This window comes from Lithobates pipiens, unplaced genomic scaffold (genome assembly GCF_037356315.1).
Source record: "Lithobates pipiens isolate NorthernLeopardFrog02 unplaced genomic scaffold, aLitPip1_a1.2 Scaffold_18, whole genome shotgun sequence".
Lineage (NCBI taxonomy): Eukaryota > Metazoa > Chordata > Amphibia > Anura > Ranidae > Lithobates > Lithobates pipiens.
In genome coordinates, this window is record NW_027507758.1 from 66,738,907 (window position 1) to 66,752,718 (window position 13,812).

The 13,812-nt window shown below is 42.2% G+C and overlaps 1 protein-coding gene across 1 annotated transcript in view; it reads right to left on the reverse strand.

Moving 5' to 3' along the window:
* Window positions 1-13,596, reverse strand: part of LOC143986675 (spermatogenesis-associated protein 7 homolog) — a 273,557-nt gene extending 259,961 nt beyond the window's left edge. The window contains exon 1 of the mRNA XM_077485081.1: window positions 13,469-13,596. Coding sequence (XP_077341207.1) covers window positions 13,469-13,484 — 16 coding nt within the window. The 5' untranslated portion in view covers window positions 13,485-13,596. The remainder of the gene's footprint in view (window positions 1-13,468) is intronic.
* Between the last annotated feature and the right edge of the window lie 216 nt (window positions 13,597-13,812).

Consider the following 13,812-nt stretch of genomic DNA (forward strand, 5'->3'; position numbering starts at 1 on the left):
CCAGATACTGCCATATCCTTACCGTGGAATATAGCACAATACTATTCTAGTCCCACTACCAAAATCAAAGGTGTAACATTGTTTTACAAGATACTTAGCAATAAAGATGTGTACACCAAAACATCTGCTATGTTAGCATTGGAGGAAGAATTGGTGATCTCCCTTACTCCTGATCAATGGCAAAAGGCTTTCAGCATGACATATGCGGCTACAAAAAGTATCACTCAGGTGGTACTTGACCCCACACAGGATAGCAAAATTCATCCCACACTCCTCTGCACTATGCTGGAGATTATGCGGGATGATGGGAACTCTCTATCATATTCTATGGTCCTGTCCAGTGATAGCTACCTTTTGGAAAGAAGTCTTCCACCTACTGGGTCAAATTCTGAAAGTTCACATACGCATCTCTCCAGAACTGGCTCTCTTTTCTCTATCGAGACACTCCCGGCAGATATCAGGACAGTAGCTATCAAAGTCCTGCTGAGTGCCAGACTGGTCCTGGCCCGACACTGGAAAGATCACTCTACCCCCTCCATAAAAGAAATAATCATGACGACCCACACCCATGCCACATACGTACTGCTGTTTGCCTCATCACAAAACCGCTTTGGAGCTGCTGCTTTACAATGGAAGCTGTGGTCAGATTGGCATAGGAGTTATGCTGAACAATGACAAAACTCAATTTGTTATAAAGGGAATCTTCTCCTGCCTCCTTTGGTCCTGAATGTGGTGAATAGTTTGTTCAATTGGTTTAGTTTGTTCAAGTTAGGAAAGTTAAAACTAATAAATGTTTGGGTGAGGCTATAAATAACACAAATCAGAAAGCTGTACTTTTGAAAGTTGACATGTAACGCCATTGAAGTCTACTGTTGATGTAAACTGTAATGGAAATCTCTTACCCTTACATGATAAACACTACTGTAACAATGCTACATTATGTCACTATAATTTGTTGAAAATCAATAAAAAATATTAAAACTAAAAGAGTTAGTATTGGTGAAAAACTTGCTGAGGGTGCTGCACATGTAACAACTCTACCATAAGGTGAAGTGTCCCTAGTCTAAATGTAGTATTTGCAGCTAGGCTGCAGCTAGCATGAGCTCCTATTGTTATTGTTTTCTAAGTATGCTGGATTTTCCATAGGCCAAGGACATTGTTTACTTCTGGCTTCTTCTGGGAAGTGTTATCTGGTAAGACAAAAACAGAACATTCCATAGCTGAACTCACCAACCAGTCTGCTGACCAACCAAATTAACCTGTCCAACAATCTGCTTTAAAAACAGGAGTTCAGTTAGTACGCATTTGAAAACGCATGCATGCCATGGGTGCCATGAAGAGGCCTTGCAGCTTACACATGCGTTTGTAAATGCGTGCTAACTAAACCCCTGTTTTTAACGCAGACTGTTGGACAGGTTAATTTGGCTGGTCAGCAGGCCGGTTGGTGAATTGAGGTATGGAATGTTCTGTTTTTGTCTTTCATGCGTTTGCCCTTCCATGTGCTCCTTACTGTGAAGGCCAGTTATAGGTGGCGCAGGGGCCATTTGTTTGTTACAAGTGTTATCTGGTAGACAGGGAAGAATAAACATTATTAATTTTTATGCTACTCTCTGGCCAATCACTAGGAGGTCTGCTGCCAGTGATGTAGGCCAAGGAAGGATGTAAATATTTGGGAAGCCAATGTAGAATGGTCCAATGTGTGAGTGAGGGATTCCGATATTGCTTCCCAAGACTGCTGTCTAGGGAGTGTGAGAAGATCCCAGAGGTCTTTTGCTTCCCAGGCTTGCTGCTTGCGGAGGATATAGTTTCAGAGCCAAGGCCTTAACATTGGAATTATGTTTAGGTTAGGGCCTTAAAGTACACACAGGTGGCTTTTAAAGGGAGACTGCTGCTTAGTTCATTACAGGTCTCAGCTTAAGGGTTCACAGATGCAAATTGTTGGTCTTTTACTTAAAATAGAAGTATGGCCAAACCGAGAAATGAGTGACCATGCGATTGCTCAGTTCTCTGGCTTAGAGCCAGCAGGGCAGAGCTGCAGTATCCAAACAATGCTGATGCATGAAAGTGAGCATGTATGTTTTTTTTTTTTACATACTCTATACTTCTCCTTTAAATATTCACTACTATCCTATGAGGGGGCTGAGGAGATTTCAAATAAGATGTCCTCCTGATTTACTCAGTTCTATATTAGCCCTTGGCAGAAGCAAAGATATTACAAGATACTACTGAACTGAGGGATTTTGTAGCTGTTTGGGGTTATTATGTACTCCTATTCCTCTCTCCCTTAGACACTAAGTCAATAAAATGTGCAGAAGAAGATTGACAGAGAGATACTGTTGTTTAGTCACCATTGATGGGTCAGTCAGCGTTTTTGGGCAGCAGTAAGCCAGATGACCCATTGGAAGTCTAGGAGAGCCCGTTAAATCCAAGCGCTCCTTAGGGGGTCATTGCTACACTCTTCTAATAGGATTTTGAGACTAATTATGCAGTGATATCTGGGAGGCCTGTTTAGCAGTCTCTTTGGGGAATTTGAAGGCATTAGGGTCTTCTGTCTGGTGTGATGATGTCATAGTTCATTCCTCTTCTCTTCTGGCAGGGGGCAGTCTTTACTACTGCACCAAATGGCACCCACATAATGATGTGTGAGCACCATTCAGTGCAGCTATACTCTGAGACTATACTGCCCTACCCCCCCCAAGGGGCAGGTCCTTGATAGTCTAGGGCTCAGGGGAATAGAGTTAAATGGCACTGCCTATCATTCAACCTGGAGCATCTAGTGGTGGAAAGGAATTACTGTGGTACATGAGTGGAAGGTAAGTACTGCTGCAAAAGCTGTTTTTTTTTAATCATTTTTATGCTTGTTTGCACATTTTTGTAAAATACATTCAGTTCTGCTTTAAAGCAGAGTTCCATCCAAAAGTGGAACTTCCGCTCATTTGTCTCCTCTCCCCCTCCGGTGCCACAATTGCCACCTCTCCTCCTCCCCCTCTCCCTATTGCCGGGCCAGTAGGAGAGAGGAGCGGAGCCTCACGCATGCGCAGTAGGGTTCCTGGCATGAAGCCATAAGGCTTCACTGCCAGGTACCCCTACCCGCAATGGCGCGGCAGCACTCAACAGCTGATCGAAACATCAGCTGCGGTGCCGACATCATCGCTGGGCTCCAGGACAGGTAAGTGTCCTATTGTTAAAGCCAGCAGTTGCAGTATGTGTAGCTGCTGGTTTTTAATTTGTTTTTGGGGGCAGAACGACACTTTAAGGCAACTGTCACATTATTTTGGAAGAACTTCTGAATTTAGTATCTTTTGTAGACTATGTTGCTGAAAAGAGCAATACATTCACTCTTATGCTGACCCTGTGCTTTCTTTCTATCAATCCAGCTGCGCTCTAAATACTTTTCTACATCACTCGGGAATTAATAAAAAAAATATAATATTTAAAATGAGTTTTGGCGCCTGCATTTGTAGATTAGCCGCGTCTCAAAGTGCATTTCCATTAGACATATGGCTAAATTGATGCGTTTTATGTATTTAGCAAGTCAGATATTGATGTGGATGTGCATAAGTGTCAATTTACTTTTTCATTAATAAATCATAAACCTTAGAAGAAGTGTTAATCGTACATCTGTGGACCTGACTTGGGAGCTAATAGATAATTTGTAATGAAATGTAATACAGAATCAACATAGATTCAAAAATATTAACTCTTTTGTACATAAACCAAAGAGCATGAATCCAAGTTGCAGGCCCTTTGGCGGAATCTTGGCCATCCACACTGAGGAAGCAATTTTGTTAATCTCTAGTGATGATAGAATCACTACAATTTATTTGGTAATTTCTGATATTAATATTTCCATATACATCATGCAATTTAAAAATTCAAGCAAAACATGATTTATGCATTGTTAAAAATGATTCTCTGCAGCCCAGGCACATCTTCACACATATGTCAAAGAAAATTGTAAAAAAGTGCAATTCGCTGACACGGTGACATTATCCTTCTGGTGTGAGGCTCGGTGTAATAGTTTGGCCTCCAGCCATGAGAGGGCAATAACTCACACATTGTATGGTGTCATTATGCAAACACTGGAAAATCTAAAATAGGGATGTAGCATGCTGGTTCCCCCATTCTAACAACGAGCCCCCCCCAACAGACTGATATTTTAGTTTTAGATGTGCACTACTGTGCTGAGTTGCCTGGCACTATAGTTTGCCTTTGCAATCATTATAACAGTTCAGCAGAACTTAAAGTGTAACTTTAGACAGAAAAAGAAGTCCTTATAGATCACTTCATTCTGGCTCCTCTTGCAGGTAAAGTTATACAAACATAAAAAAAAGTGCCTATACTGTATAACCACTTAAGCCCCGGACCGTTTTCTAGCTAAAGGACCAGGCCCCTTTTTGCGATTCGGCAGTGCATCGCTTTAACTGACAATTGTGCGGTCGTGCGACGTGGCTCCCAAACAAAATTGGCGTCCTTTTTTACCCACAAATAGAGCTTTCTTTTGGTGGTGTTTGATCACCTCTGCGTTTTTTCTTTTTTGCGCTATAAACAAACATAGAGCGACAATTTTGAAGAAAATGCAATATTTTTTTACTTTTTGCTATAATAAATATCCCCAAAAAATATATAAATTTTTTTTTTCCCCTCAGTTTAGCCCGATACATATTCTTCTACATATTTTTGGTAAAAAAAGAAATTGCAATAAGCGTTTATTGATTGGTTTGCGCAAAAGTTATAGTGTCTACAAAATAGGAGATAGTTTTATGGCATTTTTATTAATATTTTTTTTAACTAGTAATGGCGGCGATCAGCGATTTTTATTGTGACTGCTACATTATGGCGGACACGTCGGACAATTTTGACAAATGTTTGGGACCATTGGCATTAATACAGCGATCAGTGCGAGTAAAAATGTCACTGGCAGTGAAGGGATTAACCACTAGGGGGCAGTGTAGGAGTTAAGTGTGTGTTTTTACTGTTGGGGGCGTGGCTTGGCATGTAACAGGGAACAGACGATCAGTGACAGCCACACAGGGAAGCACAGGAGAGGTTTGTTTACACTTACCTCTCCTCGTTCTTCAGCTCTGTGACCCGATCGCAGGACACCGGCTGCGATTGAGTCTGCGGGTCCCGTGGCCACGGTCACGGAGCTCAGGACCAAGTGCGCCGCCGGCGGCGCACGCGCGACTCATGCCTGGGCTCTCAAAGGGCAACGTACCTGTATGTGCCTGTGCCCAGCTGTGCCATTCTGTTGACGTACATCGGCGTGAAGCGGTCCTTAACCACTTGCCGACCGCCGCACGACGATATACGTCGGCAGAATGGCACGGGCAGGCATATGGGCGTATATATAAGTCCCTGCCTTCCCGCGGGTGGAGGGCCCGATCGGGCCCCCCCCCCCGGTGCCTGCGGCGGTCGGCATTCGTTCGGGAGCGATCCGGGATGAGGGGGCAGCCATTCATTCATGGCCACCCCCTCGCGATCACTCCCGACGAATAGAAATGCTCCACGACATCACTTCCTCTCCTCACAGGAGAGGAAGTGATGTAATCTCTCCTCCGTGTCCGTATTTTTTGTTCCGGCACCGAGGAGAGAGGATCGGTGAGTTGCACCAACACACCACACGTACAGTAGAACATGCCAGGCACACTCACACCCCCCCTTTACCCCCCGATCACCCCCCCAATTACCCCTGCCCCCCCCCCAGTCACAGTGACACCAATTGCATTTTTTTTTTTTTTTTTTTGCATTGGTGTCATTTGTGACTGTAATAACTGTTAGGGCAGTTAGGGTTAGCCCCCTTTAGTTCTAAGGTACCCCCCTAACCCCCCCAATAAAGGTTTAACCCCGTGATCACCCCCCGTCGCCAGTGTCACTAAGGCTGGGTTCACATTGCAGCGGTTTATGAGAACGGATGTGATTCGCACCGCACTGCAGTGCAAATCACATCCGATCTCTGTGCGATTCGAGTTCAGCCATACAGATAGTATGGCTGAATTCGCGTTGCACCCGCCGCACCCGCCGCAAACTCGCACGGGACCCTTTTTTTGGTCCGCAGCAGAATCGGATCGCATGGGTGTTCACACCATGCGATCCGAGTTTGCAGATCGCACTGCGATATGCGAACTGATCTGGGGGTGTCATTAACATTTCACTGACACTCCCAGCAGTTCGCATAGGGCAGTGTGAACTGCCGCCGGGAGGCATGCGATGCGGGAACCCGCCGCGGATTCGTGGCGTTCCCGCATCGCTCCAGTGTGAACCCAGCCTAATAAGCGATCGTTTTTCTGATCGCTGTATTAGTGTCACAGGTGACGCTAGTTAGGCAGGTAGGTATTTAGGTTCGCCGCGGCTTTTTATAGGGCCAGGGACCCCCATATACTACCGCATAAAGCCCCCTGATTGCCCCCTAGTTAACCCTTTCACCAGTGATCACCATATAACTGTTACAGGTGACGCTGGTTGGTTAGTTATTTTTTTATAGTTTCAGGGCACCCGCCATTTATTACCTAGTCTCACTAGTGTACCCCTAAATTTAGGGGTGTCTACTTTCCAAAATGGGGTCATTTGGGGGGGGTTTGTGCCATCTTGGCATTTTATGGCCTTCAAAACTGTAACGCCCTTAGAAAGCCTGAAGGCGGTGCTTGGTTTTCGGGGCCCCGTACGCGGCTAGGCTCCCAAAAAGTCCCACATATGTGGTATCCCCGTACTCAGGAGAAGCAGCAGAATTTATTTTGGGGTGTCATTTCACATATGCCCATGGCATGCGTGAGCAATATATCATTTAGTGACAACTTTGTGAAAAAAAAAAAAAAGTTTGTAATTTTCCCGCAACTTGTGGCAAAATATAAAATATTCCATGGACTCAACATGCCTCTCAGCAAATAGCTTGGGGTGTCTACTTTCTAAAATGGGGTCATTTGTGGGGGTTTTGTGCCATCTTGGCATTTTATGGCCTTCAAAACTGTAATAGGTAGTGAGGAGTGAAGTCAAATATTTACGCCCTTAGAAAACCTGAAGGCGGTTCTTGGCTTTCGGGGCCCCGTACGCGGCTAGGCTCCCAAAAAATCCCACACATGTGGTATCCCCGTACTCAGGAGAAGCAGCAGAATTTATTTTGGGGTGTCATTTCACATATGCCCATAGCATGTGTGAGCAATATATCATTTAGTGACAACTTTGTGTAAAAAAAAAAATTATTTTTTTTTGTCATTATTCAATCGCTTGAGGCAAAAAAATAAAATATTCAATGGGCTCAACATGCCACTTATCAATTTCCTTAGGGGGTCTACTTTCCAAAATGGGGTCATTTGGGGGGGGTTTGTACTGCCCTGCCATTTTAGCACCTCAAGAAATGAGATAGGCAGTCGTAAACTAAAAGCTGCGTAAATTCCAGAAAACATACCTTAGTTTGTAGATGTGACAACTTTTGCGCAAACCAATAAATATACAATTATTGACTTTTTTTTTACCAAAGACATGTGGCTGAATACATTTTGGCCTAAATGTATGACTAAAATTGAGTTTATTGGATTTTTCAAATAACAAAAAGTAGAAAATATCATTTTTTTTCAAAATTTGCGGTCTTTTTACGTTTATATCGCAAAAAATAAAAATCGCAGAGTCAGTCAAATACCTTTAAAAGAAAGCTCTATTTGTGGGAAGAAAAGGACGCAAATTTCGTTTGGGTACAACATTGCATGACCGCGCAATTACCAGTTAAAGCAGCGCAGTGCCAAAGTGTAAAAAGACCTCTGGTCATTTACCAGCAAAATGGTCCGGTCTGAAAGTGGTTAAGTGGTTAAAACACAGTAATACACAACCTTACACATGCTCAGTTTGCTCTCTATTTTTTTGCACTGTGCACAGAGCCACTAGAGGCTGATCTGCTGACAGCCTAAAGATTTACTGCTGCTCAGGGGTTCTTGTCTTCAGCAAAATGGCAGCTTCTTGCAAGAAGAAAACATGAGCAATTCTGGAGGCAATTTACGGCATACATTAATTTTAGAAGCATGGTTATTCATCTGGAATGTATGTTCCTTGCTAAAGACATTTTTTATCAAGTTGTTATGGGTAAAGTTTCGCTTTAAAGGATCCCTGTCTTGAGGGAATATGTAGGCTGGCTTTGCTGACCTATTAAAAAGCGGACAAAAAAAATGGACAGAAAACTAAAGGGGGTACCTCATCCTATTCAATTTATATAAAAAAGAGAGAACCAGCATGACGGATTATCACAGTGCCAGGAAGAAGATAGAAGATTAATACTTTTCAATATTTTTATTACAAAAATAGAAATACATATTAAAAACATTTAATACTTCATATTGGTTACAAAAAATGGTTGAGGTGTCAGAAACCTATGGTTGACGCGTTTCGCAAAGTAGCTTCCTCAGAACAAGACTTCTGACGAATGACCAAAACACAAATTGTTGACCCCAGAGGGGGCAGAAACCCAAAACTCTATTAAAAAGCTGGCTATTTGGCTATCATGCTGGCCCAGTAACCTCAACGCTTTCCGAGCCATTGACCTGAACAAGCATTCAAATCAGAAGTGCTAATTTCACTTTGACAAAATGTACTACATGCTTGTTCCACATCAGTAGCTCAACTTCTTAAAAACAATGAAAGCCAGATAACTAACAATTCCAAAAGGAGGTTTGTAATTGCAGCTTCAATGTTTTTGTCTGCACAGGTTTCCTTTAAGGCTGGATTGACACCTATGCATCTTTTCAGATTTACATTACAGTCCATTTAACATGGTTTCCTATGGAACACGTTCTGTAGTGCAAATCTACAAAATGTAATAAGCACTAAAAATGCATAGGTGTCAATACAGCCTAAAGTCAAACTCCAAAAACATATAAAAAACACAAACTTAAAGAGGAACTGTACTCTGCTCACATAATTTGTAATAAAAACATCTTTGCCATTCTGAAGCTTCCCTACAACCACTTTGCATATTATTTTATATATACTGTGATTCTGTACTTGCCAAATATTCTGCAGAAATCTTCTTCCACTGAGTCTGGCTACAATCATTTTAACTGTGGGCAGCTGAAGCTGCTGCCTGTTCACTTACTGGATTTACACAGACACACAGAGGCACGCCTCCAGCTCTGCAGCTCTCATTGGCCCTCTTATGACTCATACCCCCCTCCCTTCATGGCAAAATCTCACAAGAGTGAGAGAGAGAGCTTTGCATGATGTCATAAGCCTAGGCTAATGACCAGACAAGAAACAGGAAGTGAGCTGCATATCCAAAGTTAAAACAAAAAGGGCAGAGGATTTAATAGATGGAAAGATGAAAAAAGTTCCGCTTTAATGCAGTGCTGTATTTATTAATACATCATAAAATATATCTTAACCACTTCAATACCGGCCATTTTCCCCCTTTCCGGCCCAGGACAATTTTCAGCTTTCAGTGCTGTCGCAATTTGTATGACAATTGCGCAGTCATGCACCACTGTACCCAAACAACATTTTTTTTCCCACAAATAGAGATTTCTTTTGGAGGTATTTGATCACCTTTGCGGTTTTTACTTTTTGCACTATAAACAAAAAAAGGCCGACAATTTTGAAAAAATAAACAAACTGATGGGCACTGATAGGTGGCACTGGATAGGCAGCACTGATGAGGAGCTACTGACAGCCATTACTGAGTGGCATCTGAAGGGCACTGACAGGCATTACTGATGGGGCACTGATTTTCACTATTATTGGCATTGATTGACACTTTTTTGGGCACTGGCAGGCGTTTTTAGTGGAGCACAGGCTGGCAGGTAATGGGTACTGATTGGCAGCTGATGGGCACATCTGATGGGGGCTGCACTATCAATGTACTGATTATCAGCACAGACCCCCCTCTGACAGGGAGAGCTGCTGATCGGCTCTCCCTGTGATCACCTCTCCCTGTGATCGCCTCTCCCTGTCAGCGTGAACCAACGAATACAGTTTACCGGCACTTCCTGGTTCACACAATGATCAGCTGTGATTGGTCACAGCTGATCATGTGGTAAGAAGCCTCTATCAGAGGCTCCATACCATGATCGGAGTTGCGGTGTTTGAGAATGACACACAGCACCTCCGATCGATGGGTTGCATGCCCCCGCGGGCACGTTTCGGCTTGTTATCCTGGTCATGTCATATGACATACGATCAGGATAACTAAACCACTTTGCCGCCGTCATATTGCTAACCACTTAAGCTCCAGAAGGTTTTACCCCTTCATGACCAGGGCATTTTTTGCTATTAGGCACTGTGCTATTTTAACTGGCAATTGCACGGTAATGAGGTCACACTGTACGCAAATTAAATTTATATAATTTTTTTCAGACAAACAGAGCGCTCTTTTGGTGGTATTTGATCACCACTGTTTTTTTTTTTTATCATATAAGCAAAAACTAAAAAATGTGAAAAAAAAAAAAACTGAAACGATATTCAAATTTCTACTTTCTGTTGTAAAACATATCCATATCCATAAACATATTCTGCTACATTCCTTTGGTAAAAAAAAAAAATCCCAGTAAGTGTTTATTAATTGGTTTGTGTGGAATGTATAGAGGGTTATTTACTATAGCGCTGAAAAATGATCCTGCAGTCCCAGAAAATAGAGCCCAATTAAGGCCAAGTAAGACTTCAACTCTCAGAAACTGGGTGCTAATGCAAATGGTAGGCAGCGCTAATGCCGGCAAACATGCCTGTCAGATCACATATGCGGAAATAGTGCAAGTCAATGGGGCTCAAACAAAATCCAAAGTTCTCACTGAAGACTTATATGCAAGCTCTTTGCCGAAAAATGTGTAGGGGACCAGGGGACATGTAATTGGAAAAAATGTTTTTAAAACGTTTTTTTTTAGGAACAGTGATTTTAATAATGCTTAAAGTGAAACAATAAAATTAAAAAAATCTTTTTAAACATCATGCCTGGGGGTTGTCCTTAGTATGCCTGTAAAGTAGCGCATCTTTCCCATGTTTATTACTGTACTGCAGCAAAAATTATATTTCTAAAGGAAAAAATGTCACTTAAAATTGCTCGGCAAGTTCCCGACAATATAGAGTAAAAATCAAAGAAAAAACGGCGTAGGTTCCCCCTACCAGTCCATACCAGTTTCACATTGGACCAATTTGGCATGCAATTTGACATGTCAAATCGCATGCCAAATCAGCAGCTATTGCTGCCAATAGCACCGTTTAAATCGGTGCGACGCCGACTTTGCACCGTTATAGGTCCTATACTACTTTTGGAGACTTTGATGCGATTTCAATAGACATCTGTGCAGGAACCCGCACAGATGTCTGTCAAAACGCCCCCGAAGTCAGACTGCATTGCCGGGTTGAAATTATGTGAGTTCAGCTTAACTCATGCGATTTCTAAGCCGCTGCAATGTAAACCTAGGCTAATTTGGCTCTATCCATCAACTGTGACAAACTTCCCTGTCTCTGCTGAAGAACATTATCACTACAACATGATACTGCCACCGCCATGTTTCACGGTGGGGATGGTGTGTTCAGGGTGATGTGCAGAGTTAGTTTTCCACCACACATAGCATTTTGATTTTAGGCCAAAAAGTTCAATTTTGGTCTCATCTGACCAGAGCACCTTCTTTCACATGTTTGCTGTGTCCCCCACATGGTTTCTGGCAAACTGCAAATGGGACTTCTTTCAACAATGGCTTTCTTCTTGCCACTCTTCCATAAAGATTTGTGGAGTGTACGACTAATAGTTGTCCTGTGAACAGATTCTTCCACCTGAGCTGTGGATCTCTGCAGCTCCTCCAGAGTTACCATGAGCCTTTGGCTGCTTCTCTGTTTAATGCTCTCCTTGCCCAGTCTGTCAGTTTAGGTGGACCATTTTTGGACGATGGATTGAACAGTACTCCATGTGATGTTCAAAGCTTGGGATCATTTTTATAACCTAACCCTGCTTTAAATGTCTCCATGACTTTATCCCTGACCAGTCTGGTGTGTTCCTTGGCCTCCGTGATGCTGTTTGGTCCCTAAAATGCTTTAAAAAACCTCTGAGGGCTTCACAGAACAGCTGTATTTATACTGAGATTAAATTACACACAGATGGACTCTATTTACTAATTAGGTGAAGGCAATGGGTTCCACTAGATTTTAGTTACAGGTATCAGAGTAATGGGTGGCACAGTGGTGTAGTGGGTAGCACTTTCACCTAGCACTAAGAAGGGTCACTGGTTCAAATCCCAACTACAACACTACCTGCCTGGAGTTTGCATGTTCTCCCTGTGCCTGCGTAGGTTTCCTCCAGTTTCCTCCCACACTCCAAAGACATGCGGGTGGGTTAATTGGATCCTGTCTAAACTGTCCCTAGTATGTGTGAATGTAAGTTAGGGACCTTAGATTGTAAGCTCCTGGAGGGTAGGGACAGATGTTAATGTACAATGTATATGTAAAGCACTGCGTACATTTATGGCGCTATATAAGTAACTGAAATAAATAAATAAAAAATAAAGGGTGCTCAATACAAATGCATGCCACACTCACAATCTGACAGAGCTTGAGCTATTTTGCAAAGAAGAATGGGCAAAAGTTTCCCTCTCTAGATGTGCAAAACTGGTAGAGACGTCCCCAAAAAGACTTGCAGCCGTAATTGCAGAGAAAGGAGGTTCTACAAAGTGTTGACTCAGGGGGGCTGAATACAAATGTACCCCCACAATTTTCACACTTTATTTGTAAAACATTTGAAAACCATTTATCATTTTCCTTCCACTTCACAATTATGTGCCACTTTGTGTCGGTCTATCACATAAAATTCCAATGAAATACATTTATGTTTTTGGTTATAACATGGTAAAATGTGGAAATTTTCAAGGAGTATGAATACTTTTTCAAGGCACTGTACATGATTCAGCCTGCCAATGCTACCCGCAAATGTACTGTGGGCAGGCGGCAACTGGTTAAATGCATACAGCAGTCTATCAGCCCTGTACAGCAGAAATCAGAATGGGGGAGAAGCAGCACAAGGAGCCAGTCAATTGTGTTGCATTGCAAGCAGCACACTAACAGAAGGAGAGAGCAGAGACACCAGCTCATCAGTCTCTTGCTTCACCCATCACTGTCCAGTTTACGGACAAGTAAAACAGCTGTCATATTTGTATTTTATCTGCATATTTAGCTATTTTCTTGGTGTTCAGCTTTAACATTATGAAGCAGAAGTCTTAGTAAGCAAAAGCTATAACAAGAGATCATGTAATTTGATTTATCAGCAATTATGCAAAAAATATGTATTCATTTGGTTATACTGAACTTTTAAGCTAGCAACATACACATCTAAAAAAAAAAAAACCTTCATAAAGGCTTAAATAATCTTATACCATACAAAGACGCACTCAGCAAAAAAAAAAAAAATCTAACAAACATCAGTTTTAGTTTTTTTTTTTTTTCGTTTTAGCATTTATATTGACTTTCCTGTAAAGTGCAAATGTAATTTCTTGTTATCACTCACCCTGTCCCGGAGACATTTTTATAAAAAAAAATGAAATTCCTCTCGTCCAAGACAACTTATATTAATTGCAGGTGAAAGCAGTCTGATTCCTGAACACACACCGGGTGTGGTAACCAAATGTATCATCCCCATAACAACTGAAGTATGAGTCGGTAAACATACACTACACACACTGCCCATCCTCATACACACACATGTAAAGTACCTAAGCAGCTTTTATTCTAGAAATTAAATAGGGAAGGATAAATATTTTAGGAGCATAGCTACCTATTGACTCATCTCCTGATTGATCCAAGCTCTGATTGATGAGCCTGAGGTATAGTTCCCACTGGGGACCCCATCAA